At 50.7% G+C, this 15,581-nt stretch overlaps 1 protein-coding gene across 1 annotated transcript; it reads left to right on the forward strand.

Moving 5' to 3' along the window:
• Window positions 1-689: 689 nt before the first annotated feature.
• Window positions 690-13,128, forward strand: CKM (creatine kinase, M-type). Its single transcript, XM_001364192.3, has 8 exons — window positions 690-846; window positions 3,205-3,416; window positions 6,742-6,896; window positions 7,233-7,365; window positions 7,574-7,745; window positions 8,954-9,077; window positions 10,992-11,181; window positions 12,679-13,128. Exons 2-8 carry the CDS (start codon window positions 3,224-3,226, stop codon window positions 12,855-12,857), a joined length of 1,146 nt encoding a protein of 381 aa, XP_001364229.1. The 5' UTR covers window positions 690-846; window positions 3,205-3,223; the 3' UTR covers window positions 12,858-13,128.
• Window positions 13,129-15,581: the final 2,453 nt, after the last annotated feature.

The following is a 15,581-nucleotide window of genomic DNA, read 5'->3' on the forward strand; positions in this document are numbered from 1 at the left end:
CTGGCTGACCGTGAGGTCAGAGGCTGGGGAATAGCTCCAGAGGCCAAAGAAGGGATGAGAACTGAGGGAGGCGTCTAAGGCGGAGCCCTGGGGAGGAAGTAAAGGGTTAAAAGTGTGACCCTGGGCCAGTCACTTCACCCTGTTTGCCTCCGTTTCCTCATCTGTAAAATGAGCCGGACAAGGAAAACGGCAAGCTCTCTGTGTGACCTTGGGTCAGTCATTTCACCCTGCTTGCCTCAGTTTCCTTATCTGTAAAATGGAAATGGCCAACCACTCCAGTATTTTGGCCAAGAGAACTCCAAATGGGGTCATGAAGAGTCAGACGTGACTGAAAAAGGAATGAATGACCCCAAAGGGTTAAAGAGAAGGCTGGGGGTGCTAGGGTGCGGGGCCCCAGGGGCCAAGGAGGGGGCTGTGGGGCCCAGGGCTGTGTAGGACCGGAGAGTTGGAGCCTGGGCCAAGGAGGGGGAAGGGCCCAGGCCCGGGACCAGGAACGTGTCCTCCCTTCTCCCCCGTGTTCCCAGCCCCGAGCCAGCTGTTCTATCCAGTGCAACTCAGCACTTGTTGTTGGGGGGGGGCGAGCTGGGCTCCCCTCAGCCACCCATACAAGGTATCTTGCGGGGCCCAGGCTGCGAGGCGCTCCTGGAGCCTAGGGCCAGTCGTGCTCTCTTGCCCGGGCACGGTGCCCAGTGGGCAGCTCAGCCTCCCTCCCCCCTCCAGGGGGCTGGCCTGGCCCCTCCAGCTCCCCTATATAAGGCCGGGGCTGCCCTGCCAGACCCCTGGGTCACCCACCAGTTGTAGGGGACACAGAGCGAGTCCAGCCCAGCCCAGCCCAGCCCAGCCTAGGTATGGTCCCATGGGTGCTGAGGGGGGCGGTAGGGAAGGGGCGGAAGGTGTCTCCCCCTTTCTCCTGCATGGGGCGGCCAGGTGACCCTCGATCTCCTTGTAGGTCTGTCTGCTCAGTCTGTCCGTCTTGTGTGTGAGGCTTTGAGGCCTGGGGGTGACTGTGACTGCCGGGGTGCTCCTGGCTCCTCCTGGGTGTGCATGACCGTCTCCCTGTGCCTCGGTGTCTGTGTGACTCTGTGTGTGTCTGCTCCTATAGCCACGAATCTGAGCCTCAGTTTCCCCTCCTTGACAAACTAGCCGGGATGGTCCCTTCCAGCTCTAACCCTGTCATTCCAGGACTCCCCTTGTCTCCCTGTGTGCCCCCTCCATCCGCCTGTGCAGAATGGCTTTCTGGGGGTCTCTGGCGGGGGTCAGTGTGGCTGAGACACGCTGCTGGGGCGTGTGTCTCCCTGGGCCAATGTCTGTGTGTGTCGGGCTGTCTCCTCCCCCGGGTGAGCCGGGGGGGGGGCGCCCTCCCTGTGTCCCATCTTGGGGACCTGCTGTTGGCTGCTTTTGTCTGCCAGTCAGGGCTGGCCTGGTGTCCTCTGCTCTTGTCCTCCTTCCTCCCCTCCTGGCTCCAGAGCAGCTGATTCGGCGCAAACAGAGCCCCCGGAATGTGGGGGGGGGAGAATGGCCACAGCTGTGGGGGGTGGAGTCCATAGGCTAAAAATATCCCCCCGGGGATGGCAACTCCAGCTGCCCCCCCAACTCCCGTAATCCCCTGTCTGCTCTGGCCCTCGTCTTCCTCCTCCGTCCATTCTGCCCTAATTTAGGATCACAGCAGCCCTTAGAGCTGGAAGGAATCTCAGAAAGAAGTTAGTCCAACCCTGCCATTTTACAGATAGGAAAACTGAGATCTGGTCCCCAGATGGACCCCCATCTAAATGTTTGCCCCTCTTCTAAGTCTTTCCACAATTCCACTCAACCCCTCAAAGTCTTCTGGCTCCTTCCCATTCCTCTGCTCCTGCTCCTGCTCCTAGCACCTTACTTCCCTCAGCTGAGTCAGGAGCTCTGGGTTCAAGTTTTAGCTGCTTCACTAACAGAGTGCTGAGGCACTCCACCCTTCTCTGGACTCAGTATCCCCATCTGTACATTGAGTGAGGCAGAGTGGTCAAAATCCATCCACTTCATACATTCTATCGTCTGGGATCTTTCCATTCTAAGAGTCAAAGGTCTAAGAGTATAAGAGTCAATTGAAACTAATATTTTATTGAATCTAGGGTTCTAAGGTCCTTCTGAGTTCAAGATCCCATTGGATCCAAGGTTCTATAGTTCTACCTCACCTAAGATTCTTGGGGTCTAATATTTTTAGGTTCTACCAAGATTAAAATTCTCTAGAGTCTAAAGCAATAAGGTTCTTCTTGCCAAGTCAGTAATTTTGGGGAGTCCAAGGTTCTAAGGTTCTGCTGAGACCAAGATTCTTTGGAGTCTAAGGTACCAAGTTTCCACCTCATTCAAGATTCTCTGGGGTCCAAGATTCTAAGGTACTACCACAGTTAAAATTCTCTGGAGTCCAAAGTTCTAAGGTTCTTCTTTCTAAGTCTGAAATTTTGGGGGTCCAAGGTTCTATCTCATCCAAGATTCTTTGGGTCCTTTAGGGGTCTAAGGTACCACAATGATTAAAGTTCTCTGGAGTCCAAAGTTCTAAGGTTCTTCTTTCCAAGTCTGAAATTTTGGGGGGTCCAAGGTTCTATCTCATCCAAGATTCTTTGGGTTCTTTAGGGGTCTAAGGTACTACAATGGTTAAAATTCTCTGGAGTCCAAAGTTCTAAGGTTCTTCTTTCCAAGTCTGAAATTCTTTGGGGTCTAAGATTTTTGGGGGGGTCCAAGCTCTAAGATACTACCAAGTTTAAAGTTATTTGGAGTCCAAAGTCTTAAGATTCTTTCGAGTCTGAGATTTTGGGGGATCTGAGTTTTTGGTATCCAAGATTCCAAGGTTCTGCCTCATCTACGATTCTTTGGTGTCCAAGGTTCTAAGGTTCTACCAAGGCAAAATTATTTGGAGTCCAAAGTTCTAAAGTTCTGCTGAGGCGACGGTTCTTTGGGGGTCTAAGAGAGTTTTGTGACATTAAACACAGCTACAGATTTAATACTTGAAGAATAAAGTGTGAATGTCATCTCCAGAGAATGAAATGAAAAATGGGGACATAATTTATAGAGACGCGTCTGTCTGCAGGGGGGCTGGAGGGCCGGAGACCTTGGAAAGAAATTCTATTGATTAAAAAGACAAGAAGGTAGCTTTGTGGCAGCATCCCTGCCCTTCCCTGATCTCTGGAGCCTCCATGGAGGACCCCAGTGACCCCCGATCTCACCCCACAGGCCCTGCCCTGCCGTCACCATGCCTTTTGGAAACACCCACAACAAGTACAAGCTGAACTTCAAGCCGGAGGAGGAGTACCCGGACCTGAGCAAGCACAACAACCACATGGCCAAGGTGTTGACTCCTGACCTGTACAAGAAGCTCCGGGACAAGGAGACGCCCTCCGGCTTCACTCTGGACGATGTTATCCAGACCGGCGTGGACAACCCAGGTGAGAGTCCCAGCACCGACGGGAGAACCCCATAACTCCTGCCAGCCTAGATACCCCGAGGACCCCCGAGATGGCTGGAAACACCCAGCAGCCTCCCCCTACACTCCCAGACATCCCCACATACATGCCTAGAGCCCAATTCATACCCCAAGACCCCCAGGACACTGTCCTGGACCCCCAGAAGAGCCATAAATACCACGCGGTGTCCCCCCAACTTCTAGAACCACTCTAGACCTCTTCCCAAGACCCCACAGACACAGCTGGGATCTAACTCCGGTCTTGACTCAGAGACACCTCTGAGGTCTCAGCGGATGACCCTGGGACCCCAAAAATGACTACAGACACTACGCAGCACCCCTGTCCAATCTCCAAATTACCACAGACATCACCAGGATCCCCGACACACACACACAACCAACCACAAATAGCCTGAGGCCCCTGCAGACACCCCAAGATCCCCGTGAACCACCCTACAGTTCCTAGAGATGCAACAAGCACTCCCAGAAACCCCACAGACATCCCCAGCGCCCCATAGCCACTCTTGATGCCTTCATGAGCCACTGGAAAGCGAGCCAGAGTTGGAGTTGGAGGATGTGGGTGCCTTACTCTCTGTGTGGCCTCACCTCACCTGTGGAAGGAAGGAGTGGGACTAGGTGCCCTTCTGAGCTCCTTTCCTTCTCTAGGTCTGATCTACAATCCCTCCCTTCTTTTTAAATTTGGAATCAGGAAGACCCGGGTTCAATTCCTGCCTCAGAGAGTTTCTGTGGGACCCTGTGCCTATCTCTTCTTTTTATTTACTTTTATTTTTTTAAACCCCTACCTTCTGTCTGAATCAGTTCCAAGACACAAGAGCAGTGAGGGCTGGCATTTGGGATTCAGTGACTTGTCCAGGTTCACACGGGAAGGAAGTGTCTGAGGCCACCTTTGAACCCAGGACCTTCTGTCTCTAGCTCTGGCTCTCTCTCCACTGAGCCACCCAGTATGTGTTTCTTAACGTCTTTGGCCCCAGATTCTTTAGCTTTACAGTGAGAGGGCTCAACCCAATGGCCTTCCTGGCCCCTTTGGGTTCTGACGTCACTAAACCAATCACAGATACCCCGATACTCCTACAGAAAACCCTATGACCCCAGTGGACACCCAGAGACCTCCATAAACAGCCCTGAAGTCCCTGTAGATACTTCCAGGACACCCAGAAACACTCTTGGAAACCTAGCAGCTTCCTTGGACACCTTGGAGCTCCCTAGAAGCACCCTCAGGACTCCAGGGGTCAAGCCCAACCCCCGAGACCTTTAGAGAGCCTTAGGATCCAGAATAGACTTCCACTGATGCCTCTGGGATTCCCCCCCAATGGACACCCCAAGACCCCCCCCAAGACCCCCTCCATACATTTAGGGCCTCTTCTAGACACCCCAGCCCTCCTCTCCACCACCTCCCCAGTGTTCCTGGTGCCACAGAGAACTCTGGGTTCAGAGACATCCCCGAGACGCAAATAGATACATTTGGGATACCCCAAGATAGCCATCGACACTCTTAAACACTCTCAGAACCCACAAAGACGTCTGGATCCAGGACCCTCATCGACATCCCAGGGAAACGGAATCCTCTGGAAGCCACACGGATATTCCAACGCCCATGGACCCCCTGGCAGACTCATAGATGGAGCCCACTCTGGGATCCTCCTAGGGACTCACAGGGATAGCTAAGGATTCTAGTGGACAACCTCACCCCCAGAGACTCACTAAGGACCCCTCGGACATCCCTTCCCTCCAAGGATGGAATGGTGGAAAAGGGAGTCTCTGGAGTCCAAGGACCTGGGTTTGAATTACGTTTCTGAGGTTTACTACTTGGGTGATTTGGGGCAAAACACCTTACTTCCCTGGGCCTCGGTTTCCCCATCTGTAAAGTGGAGCTGTTGAACTAGACAACCTCTGAGATTGCTTCCAGATCTAAGGTTATCATTTTATAATCTTCATAGAGGGGCAGCTGGGTGGCTCAATGGGTAGAGTGCCAGGTTTGGAGCCAGGAAGACCTCAGATTTGGCCTCAGATACTTCTAGCTGTGTGACCTTGGGCAAGTCATTTAATTCCAATTGCTTAGCCCTTGCCCTTCTGTCTTAAAGTTGTTACAGGGACAGAAAGTAAGAGTTTATCTACTTCCCCCCAATAGACACTCCCAAGTATCCTGTATATATGAGCTCCTACTAATATCCCAAAGATGTCCGGGACTTCTACTGGCAGAGCCGATGGAAGACTCCTTATAGATAAGAGTTGGTCAAACATAGATAATCCCAGAATCCCTCAGATCTAGACCCCGGTGGGATACCTGGACAGCCTCCCCTCCAGCCCACAAGACAAACAGCCCCATGAGGGAGGACCCTGGGATTGACCGGCCGTCTGACGTTGGGCAAGTCCCTTCCCCTCTCTGGCTGTTGGCATCGTCCTCAGTTGGCAACCGCTCTGCACTCACATAAACACTCTCAAGAGCCTCCGGCAGCCTTAATGTTCCATGACTTGGCTTGAGACTGGCTGTGACTCTGTCCAGCTCTGCCCCTGCCCTCAGCGCCTCCACCGGATGAAAACAATTTGTTCCAAAGGTGGGGAAGGCAGCAAAAGCGGGCACCTTGGAGTGCCTGGGCATGGCGGGACGGGGAGGACGCCAGCGTCCTCCCCTGCCTCCCGGGCCATCCCCAGGCTTCTTGACTGTTGTCCTGTCATTGGGCTTGGATGGCCCTGGAAGAGACAGCGAGGCTGGTGACTTTGGGCACCTTTGCTGCACTGAAATCCAAGTCAACCCAGGAGTCAAGGCATCCCCCACCAGAGGCGCCATTGGTGCTCTTCAAAGACAAAGGACAAAAGACAACGATGCCCAACGTCTGCTCACATTCTGAAGCTCTGCTTGGGGGAATCCCAGAATGCTGTGGAGAATCCCAAATCCCTTTCTGTCCTCCCCCCGAAAATGTTAAATATGGTATCAGGAAATCAGGCGTTGGGCAACCAAGTGTGTGAGAGACCCTGAGCCAGGTGCTTGCTGGTCTCTTTCAGCTCTGACACTGCTCTGAAGCCTTTCCCCGGGAACATTCGAGGTCTTTAGGTCTCTACCAGCACCGCCATTCCCTGTTCTAAGGTTCTTCTTGCCCATTCTAAGGGCCCCCCAGCGCGGACGACCGGCTCCTCGAAGGTTCCCTCCGTTGCTGGCGTCCTCTGTCTAAAGATGGCTCCGCGCTGACGCTCCGTCTTCCCCGGATGCTTCTCTCGGGGGCATCCTGTGTTCTGGGTCTCCGGTTCTGGGTTCTCTGCCTCTGACTCTCCTTCCATCCCTCGCACAGGCCACCCCTTCATCATGACCGTGGGCTGCGTGGCCGGCGATGAAGAGTCCTACGACGTCTTCAAGGATCTGTTTGACCCCATCATCCAGGATCGGCACGGGGGCTACAAGCCCACCGACAAGCACAAGACCGACCTCAACCACGAGAACCTCAAGGTGGAACCCCTGTGGGGGGAAGAGAAGGAAAGAGCAGGCGGGGAGGGAACGGGGGCCGAAGGCAGTGGGGAAAGTGGAGGAGCCCCGAGGAAGGGAGAGGGAGGGAAATGAGGGCAAGATGGCGGGACGTGGCCACAGACGGGGAGGGATGAGGGGCTATGAAAGCGTGAGGAAGGAGCAGTCAGATGTGGGGGTCTCCCCTAGGGCCCAGGATGCACAGAGGGGAGCTAGGACACGTATGGAGGTCCTCTGCCCAGAGGTACCTTTTGGGGGGCACAGTGGGGGGAGGTACCAGCCCCTCCCTGAGCCAGCCTCCCTCGCCATGCTGTCCCCCAGGGTGGAGATGACCTGGACCCCAACTACGTCCTGAGCAGCCGCGTCAGAACAGGCCGAAGCATCAAGGGTTACACCCTGCCCCCACACTGCTCCCGGGGCGAGCGTAGGGCTGTGGAAGCCCTGTCTGTCAATGGTGAGGCCCCCTTTGCCCCCACAGACTTCCCTCTCCCCATCCCCAGCCCAGGGAATGCCTGGTCTGTCTGTCCCTGCCGAAGCAACCCGTCTCCATCCCTTCCCACCCCTTTCCTCGCCTTTGACCCACCTCCAGCACACGTTGCCCCTTCCCAGGAGGCCGAGGTGCTGACTCTGCTGTCTTTTCCTCCCCCTCCTCGGACCCTCAGCCCTCAACAGCCTGACCGGGGAGTTCAAGGGCAAATACTACCCCCTGAAGAGCATGACCGAGCAGGAGCAGCAGCAGCTGATCGATGACCATTTCCTCTTTGACAAGCCCGTCTCCCCCCTGCTGCTGGCCTCTGGCATGGCCCGGGACTGGCCTGACGCCCGTGGCATCTGGTGAGCATCCCCTGGGCCCAAACCTAGCCCCTCCGCTTCTGCCACGAGTCGCCCTCCACAGAGCTTGACCAGAGTGGACCCCGGGCTCTGGACACGATCCCTTGCACCCTTCCTGGGCCTCCTTCCTCACCTCCACCTATGAGGGGCTCTCGAAGTGCAGAGATGCGGCTCTCTTCAGGCCCCCTCTCCAAGGATAGTTCCGGCAAATTCAAGTACATCCCTCGTCCCCTCACAAAGCATCATGGCCCAGAATTCTCCCAGTCAATTAGGAGCCCATCTCCTTAAACATACACACCCCAGCACTTGCGGGGCACCCTCGGAGCCCCCACCCCAGGCTTCGGTGAGAGTGGGCAGTGGGGCTAGCCACCCTCTGTAAGGGCTAAGAGTCTGTCATTCCTAGGATTTTCACATTCGGAAATCCCAAGATTTTAAATTTCAGAAAATTCGAATTCCAACATGGCGGCACAGGAAAGGGCTTTTGATTTAGAATCAAACTCCTTGGCCTCAGATTCTGGCTCTGCCACTGGTTAACTATGGCCCTTCCCACTCTTGGACTAGGCTTCTTTGTTCCCCAAATGATGGGCTGGACAAGATGACTTCCAAGGTTTCTTCCAGCTCAGTCTACAAATATAAAATTCTAAAATGTGGGGATTATTGCATTGAGTAGAGCTAAGGGGCTCAAAGACTCATCTTCCTGAGTTCAAATCTGACCTCAGACACTTACTAGCTGGGTGACCCTGGGCAAGTCACTTCACTCTGTTGGCCTCAGTTTTCTCATCTGTCAAATGAGTTGGAGAAGGACATGACAAATCAGTCCAATATCTTTACTGAGAAAATCCCAGATGAGGTCATAGAGTTGGGCACAACTGAAACTTGACTGAGCCACAAATCAAATCCTGGATCCTAGTGATTCCAAGATCCTGGGACTTGAAAATCATGTCCTCCTAGAATGTTGGGGTTCCTTCGTTCTGGGAATTTAGACACTTAAGGCCCTTCAGGACTCAGGGGAAGAGAGGGAAAGGCGACGTGAAAGTTCTAAGATTCTGGGATTCTGCCATTGGCTGGCCTGAGCATTCTGGGATTCTCTCCAGAGTGTAGAGATCCCCTTTTGTCCCTCCCCATGCTGGGGGGCATGTACAGGGAGGAGTTGGGGCTAGGGAATTTGGGGAGCCCCAGAATCCTCTGATCTGCTTTCTTTCCCCCCTCAGGCACAATGACAACAAGAGCTTCTTGGTGTGGGTGAATGAGGAGGACCATCTGAGGGTCATCTCCATGGAGAAGGGGGGCAACATGAAGGAGGTCTTCCGTCGCTTCTGTGTGGGGCTGCAGAAGGTGGGCTGTGACCCCTGCCCCTTGGCCCCCCACGTCCCCCTCCTTGTGGCAGCCCAAGGCTAGGAGTCCGGAAACCTGGGCTCAGATCTTGGTACCAGCCCAGACCAGGTCCTGTTACCTTAGTAACAAGGGCCAAGTCCTGAGTCCTCTCTCAGTTTCTCCGAGTCTTCGTCTGTAGTATGAGACGTTTGGGCCAGCTGGTCCCTAAGGTCCCTTCCAGGACTACATCTGTGATCCAAAGATTGGCCCTCCTGGTTCTGACATTCTGTGTTCTATGGTCCCTTCAAGTTCTGATAGGCGGCGCAGTGGATAGTGCAATGGGTTTGGACTCAACAGGAAGATGAATCTTCCCGAGTTCAAATCTGATCTCAGACATTCACTAGCTGGGTGGCCCTAGGCAAGTCATTTCCATCCTCTTTACCTCAGTTTCCCCATATGTCAAATGAACTGAAGAAGGAAATGGCAAACCCTTCCAGTCTCTCTGCCAAGAAAACCCCAAATGGGACCACAAAGAGGCAACTGAACATCAACAAAAACCGTCTGTGTATATAACGTCTCTGTATGTGTATGTACATAGACAGATAATGTCTCCTCCCCCTGAGACCGTCCGCTTCTTGAGGGCAGGAGCTAATTTTGCCTCTCTTTGTATCTACAGCATGTAACACAGTCTCGGGCACAGAGTGAGTGCTTAAGAAATATTTGTTGCCTTATAAATATAGTCAGAAAATCAGTATAAGGCAATGGAGGGGGGTGGATACTAGCCACCAAGAGCATCAGCGACCCAAGAATGCCCTCAAATCAACCATGATGTGGCAGGGTGGGGAGGAGAGCCCAATGCCAGCCCCTGGGGAGGAGCCAAGGATGCCAGCTGGTGGGGGGTTTCAGAAGAGGGAGGCAAAGACCAAAGAATACAGTGAGGGCACCGCTTGGGAAGGCTGGGAAAGCCTCACCAGGTGGGTGCCTCAAGGGGGGGACAGCAAGCCTTCTGGCATCCTCTGAGCTTGTCATTGCTCCCATCAACTCCTTTGGTCATCAGCACGGAAGTGGACAAATGTTAGGAGGTTGCTAAGCCTTTAAAGACCACCGTTATATAATTTGTGTCTCATTTTGGGTGCCCCACCTCAGGACTCAGAGATGCAGCACTGAAAGGGACCTTAGAGATCCTCTAGTCCAACCCTCCCATTTTACAGATTGAGGAACTGAGGTCCAGAGAAATGCATTCCAAGCCTCACAGATACCAGGCACTGGGTCATCGATTGAGGGCTCAGAGGGACATGAGAAGCCCTCTTGTCCAACTCCATTTTACAAATGAGGAAACTGAGATCCAGAGAAGTTTCTCCCTGACTAGACCTCTTGTGATACTAGCCCTAGAACCCTGACTTTGAACTTCTCTTCCCTAGCCTGACTTCTTTAATCAGAGTCCCTTTGGGGGAAGTAATGATAGGGTAGAGTCATGGAGCCCCTTCTCTCTGGGCAGATGGGCACTTATCTGAATTTTTTTCTTTCAGTGTTTCCTGAGGCTCTGAGGAAAGGAGAGCTTTGCTCAGTCACAGAACTAAAATGTGGCAGAGGCAGGATTTGAATTCCAGGCTTTCTGAATCCCAAAGACCCCACTGTCTTTCATGATGTCCACTTATCCCTTTGTAAAATAAGAATGACTATCCCTGCATTACCCACCTCATAGGGACATTTTGGGGACAGGGCTGTATAAACTTCAAGGAGTTAAAAAAACAGGAGGTTTTATGATTCCCAGGAGACAGCCAGGATGGGGATAGAAAGCTTTGATCTTAGAGCCAGGAAGAGCTGAGTTCAAATCTAGCCTCGGATTCAGACTTTGTCTGTTCCCTATATTAAGGAAACCCCAGGCCCCCCACTCTTATGATGGCTATATCCCATCTCCTCTTCCCTCCTCAGATTGAAGAGATCTTCAAGAAGGCTGGCCACCCTTTCATGTGGAATGAACACCTTGGTTATGTCCTCACCTGCCCCTCCAACCTTGGTACTGGCCTGCGTGGTGGTGTGCACGTCAAGCTGGCAAACCTCAGCAAGCACCCCAAGTTTGAAGAGATCCTCACTCGCCTGCGTCTGCAGAAGCGGGGTACAGGTGGGTACTGGCTCCTCCACAAGACATGGTCCATCTCTGGTAGTAGGCATCATCCTGGCCATTATTGAGTATCTTTCTGGCACCTCTATGAGCTTTTGGTATCTCCATGGGTATCACCACTGGGAACCTATGGAGTTTGGCCATCCCAATAAAATGGGTTATCTCCATGGGCACTGGACCACTTCACATGCATTGTATAGCCCTATGGATATTGGTTATGTCCATAGATATTGAGTGTCTTGTACAACTCTATAACGCTATCTCTCTCCATGGGTGTTGGCTATCTCCATGGTCACTGGGCATCTTCACGTGTGTTGTATAGCCCTATGGATGATGGCTATCTCCTTGGATATTGAGTGTCTTATACAACTCTATAACGCTATCTCTCTCCGTGGGCGTTGGCTTTCTCCATGGTCATTGGGCATCTTCACGTGTGTTGTATAGCCCTATGGATGATGGCTATCTCCTTGGATATTGAGTGTCCTGTACAACTCTATAATGCTGTCTCTCTCCGTGGGTGTTGGCTATCTCCATGGTCATTGGGCATCTTCACGTGTGTTGTATAGCCCTATGGATGATGGCTATCTCCTTGGATATTGAGTGTCCTGTACAACTCTATAATGCTGTCTCTCTCCATGGGTGTTGGATATTTCCATGGGCATTGGGCATCTTCACGTGTGTTGTATAGCCCTATGGATGATGGCTATCTCCTTGGATATTGAGTGCCCTGTACAACTCTATAATGCTGTCTCTCTCCGTGGGCGTTGGCTATCTCCATGGGCTTTGGACATCTTCACGTGTGTTGTATAGCCCTATGGATGATGGCTATCTCCTTGGATATTGAGTGTCCTGTACAACTCTATAATGCTGTCTCTCTCCATGGGTGTTGGCTATCTCCATGGGCATTGGGCATCTTCACGTGTGTTGTATAGCCCTATGGATGATGGCTATCTCCTTGGATATTGAGTGCCCTGTACAACTCTATAATGCTGTCTCTCTCCATGGGTGTTGGATATTTCCATGGGCATTGGGTACCACCATGAATATTATATGTGACTATTATATGTTAGGGTCACTAGATGATGCAGTGAATAAAGGGGTTGGGAATATAGTCAGAAAGACCCGAATTCAAATCTAGATTCGGATTTACTAGCTGTGTGATGTATTGGGGAAGTCACTTAATTTCTTTGCCTCAGTTTCCTTAACTCTAAAATAGGGATCGTGATAGCACTTCCTTCCCAGGGATGTTGTAAGGATCAAATGGCTTAATATTTGTAAAGTGCTTTGGACAGTGCCTGGAACATAGTAGGTGCTAAATAAATGCTACATGAGGATGATGATGATGATACTGTGTTATCTGGTATCTAGAGAGATGAACTGCCATCCATGAGTGTTGGGCATTTATCCATGCCCCTGGTCCTTGACCTTTCACTCCAAATGCATCTGGGTCTTGCTCTGAACCATTCCCTCATCTTTTCCCTTCTACCTTTCCTATAGGTGGTGTAGACACAGCAGCTGTGGGCTCAGTGTTCGATGTGTCCAACGCAGACCGACTGGGCTCCTCAGAGGTGGAGCAGGTGCAACTGGTAGTGGATGGTGTGAAGCTCATGGTGGAGATGGAGAAGAAGCTGGAGAAGGGCCAGTCCATCGATGACATGATCCCTGCTCAGAAATAGAGACCTCCACCTTACTGACCTCCTACATGTACACAGCACCTGGGGGCCTGCCCCTCCCTTCCTTATCTCTGGAGCTCCAACTACCATGTAGAGTTCCAGCCAATGGGAGTTTGGTACCCTGCCTGGAGTTTCAGCTAATAGAAGGCCCACCACCTGTATCTGGAGATCCAATCACCACCTGGAGCTCTGCCCAGTGGGGCCTCCTTGCTCCCTTTGGGAGTTCTCCCCTTCCCCTTCCACTCCCAGCAATAAAATCTATGGTGGCCCCCGAGTTCAGAGTCTGGTGCTTCTTGGGAAGGGGTCAGGGCATATCATAAAGCATTAGAATTGATGGCTGGGGAAGAATGAGAGGAAGCAGACTCCTTTTGTCCCAAGGAAGAAACAAGTTGGCATTTCCTCCAAGATGTCCTTCACTCATTCCAATAATAACCACAAAGCCCGAAATCTAAGGATTAGAAAGCACTTCAGGGCCATCTAGACCCACGTAGAACCAATTAAGAATCTCTCAATGATCTCAGAACTAGCTACCCAGTGGCCAGCCAGTCTTTGCTAGAAGACCTCTAGAAAAGGGAAACACTCAGTGTCATGACTAGAAATGTCTCTTCACAGGCAAGCAATGCAATAGAATGTGGGCCAAGGGATGTCGAAAGCATCATCAGATAGGGGGAGTTATGGACACTGCCCAGTGGTGGGAAAGAGACCCCAGGAAGCCATCTTCTATGGAGGATGGCCCTGGAGCATCAAAATATGGCTCCTAGGTGGGCTACTCACCACCAGACCCCTCCACACCTCTGGAAGGGGACCATGGACAGCTTCCGGTTCTTTAGGATGGATTTTTACTGCTATCTTTTGTTATCACATCACCTAGGCTTCCCTCTACCTTCCAGAGAGCAATCCTTTATAACTAAGAATTTTTTAAAGGAAAAAAAATTCCTTAAAACTAATCAATACCGGGGGCAGCTGGGTAGCTCAGTGAATTGAGAGCTAGCCCTAGAGACGGGAGGTCCTAGGTTCAAATCTGGCCTCAGACACTTCCCAGTTGTGTGACCCTGGGCAAGTCATTTGACCCCCATTGCCTACCCTTACCACTCTTCTGCCTTGGAGCCAATACACAGTATTGACTCCAAGACGGAAGGTAAGGGTTTAAAAAAAAAAAAAACTAATCAATACCTTTAAAAAAATCGGACCTATACACTGTTCCAATGAGCACCCCTACCCCCCCTATAAAGGAGTGGGAGAAGGTATCTTCTCCTATCTCTTCCTCTGGGTCCAAGTTTGACCTTTTGTCACATTGCATGATTCATTTTTGGCTGTTGTTTTTTTTTTTCTTTCCACTTACGTATGTTGTGGCAGTCATTATATCTATTATGTTTTTGGCTCTGCCCAACACACTCTGCAAAGATTCGTGTAAATATTCCCATGCTTCCCTGAATATACCAAATTCATCATTTCTTACATCACTCAGACCTAATTGCATTCACATGTCACAATTTATTTAGCCATTTCCTAGTAAGCTGGCATCTACTTTGTCTCCAATTCTTTGCTATCACAAAAAGTGCCACTATAAAAATGTTGTTATATATGGGAACTTTCTTCTTGTCAGTGGTCTCTTAGAAGCATAAGCTTAGTAATGAAATCTCTGGGTCAAAGAGTATGGACATTTTACTCACTTTATTTGCATAATTTCAAATTCCAAATGGTTTTCTCTGCTTCACAGCTCCACCAACAATGCACCAGTGTGTCGATCTTTCCATAACCCTTCCAACACCTACTATTTCCATCTTTTGTCATCTCTATAAAATTTTAGAGTGTCAAGTGAAACTACTGGGTTGTTTTGATTTGTATTTCTCTTATTATTAGTGGATCAAAGCATTCTTTTATAATGGTTTTCAGTTCTTTTAAGAACTATTTCTTCATAACTTTTACCACTTATCTTTCAAGAAATAGCCTTTGTTTTTATATACACACGTATGTATGTACATACATATATACATACAAATTTTTATTAAATATATATAACATTGTGAGATTTATACACATACCCATATAAAACAAACCCTTATCAGAGAAATTTGATGCAACCCCCTCCCCATTTGATGCTTTCTTTCTTAACATTAGTTTTGTTTGTGGTGTAAGAAGACTGAAAAGGTAAGGGAGGGCCAAGTTATGAAGGGCTTTAAATGCTAAACAAAGATTTTATATTTTATTCTAGAGGTGATGGGGAGCCACTGGAGTTCACTGAGTGAGAGAAGAGGGAGAGGCGCTATGGCCAGAGCTGCTCTTCAGGAAAAGCACTTTGACAGCTAAATGGAAAATGGACTGGAGAGGGGAGGCAGGGAGACCCTTTATCAGGATATTGCAATAATCCAAGAATGATCCAAGTGAGTGAGGTGGTGGCAATGTCAGATTGGATATGAGGGTGAGAAATAGGGGGAAATTTGAGATGACACCTGGGTTGTGAGTCTGAAGGACTTGAAAGATGGTACTCACTTGGACAGCAATAGGGAATTTTGGAAGGAAGAACATTTGGTGGAAAGATAAATCAGTTCAGGGGCAACTAGGTGACTCAGTGGAAAGATAGAGGGCCAGGCCTAGAAACAGGAGGTTCTGAGTTCAAATCTAGACTTACATACTACCTAGCCATGTGACCCTGGGCAAGTCACTTAACCCAAATTACCTAGTCCTTACCACTCTTCTGCCTTGAACCAATACACAATATTGATT

Source organism: Monodelphis domestica, chromosome 4 (genome assembly GCF_027887165.1).
Source record: "Monodelphis domestica isolate mMonDom1 chromosome 4, mMonDom1.pri, whole genome shotgun sequence".
Classification (NCBI taxonomy): Eukaryota; Metazoa; Chordata; class Mammalia; order Didelphimorphia; family Didelphidae; genus Monodelphis; species Monodelphis domestica.

Coding starts and splice junctions, on each gene's coding strand:
- CKM (XM_001364192.3), top strand. CDS start 3,224: ATGCCTTTTGGAAACACCCACAACAAGTACAAGCTGAACTTCAAGCCG. Junction 3,417..6,741: donor GACCGGCGTGGACAACCCAG/GTGAGAGTCCCA, acceptor TCCCTCGCACAG/GCCACCCCTTCATCATGACC. Junction 11,182..12,678: donor TCTGCAGAAGCGGGGTACAG/GTGGGTACTGGC, acceptor CCTTTCCTATAG/GTGGTGTAGACACAGCAGCT.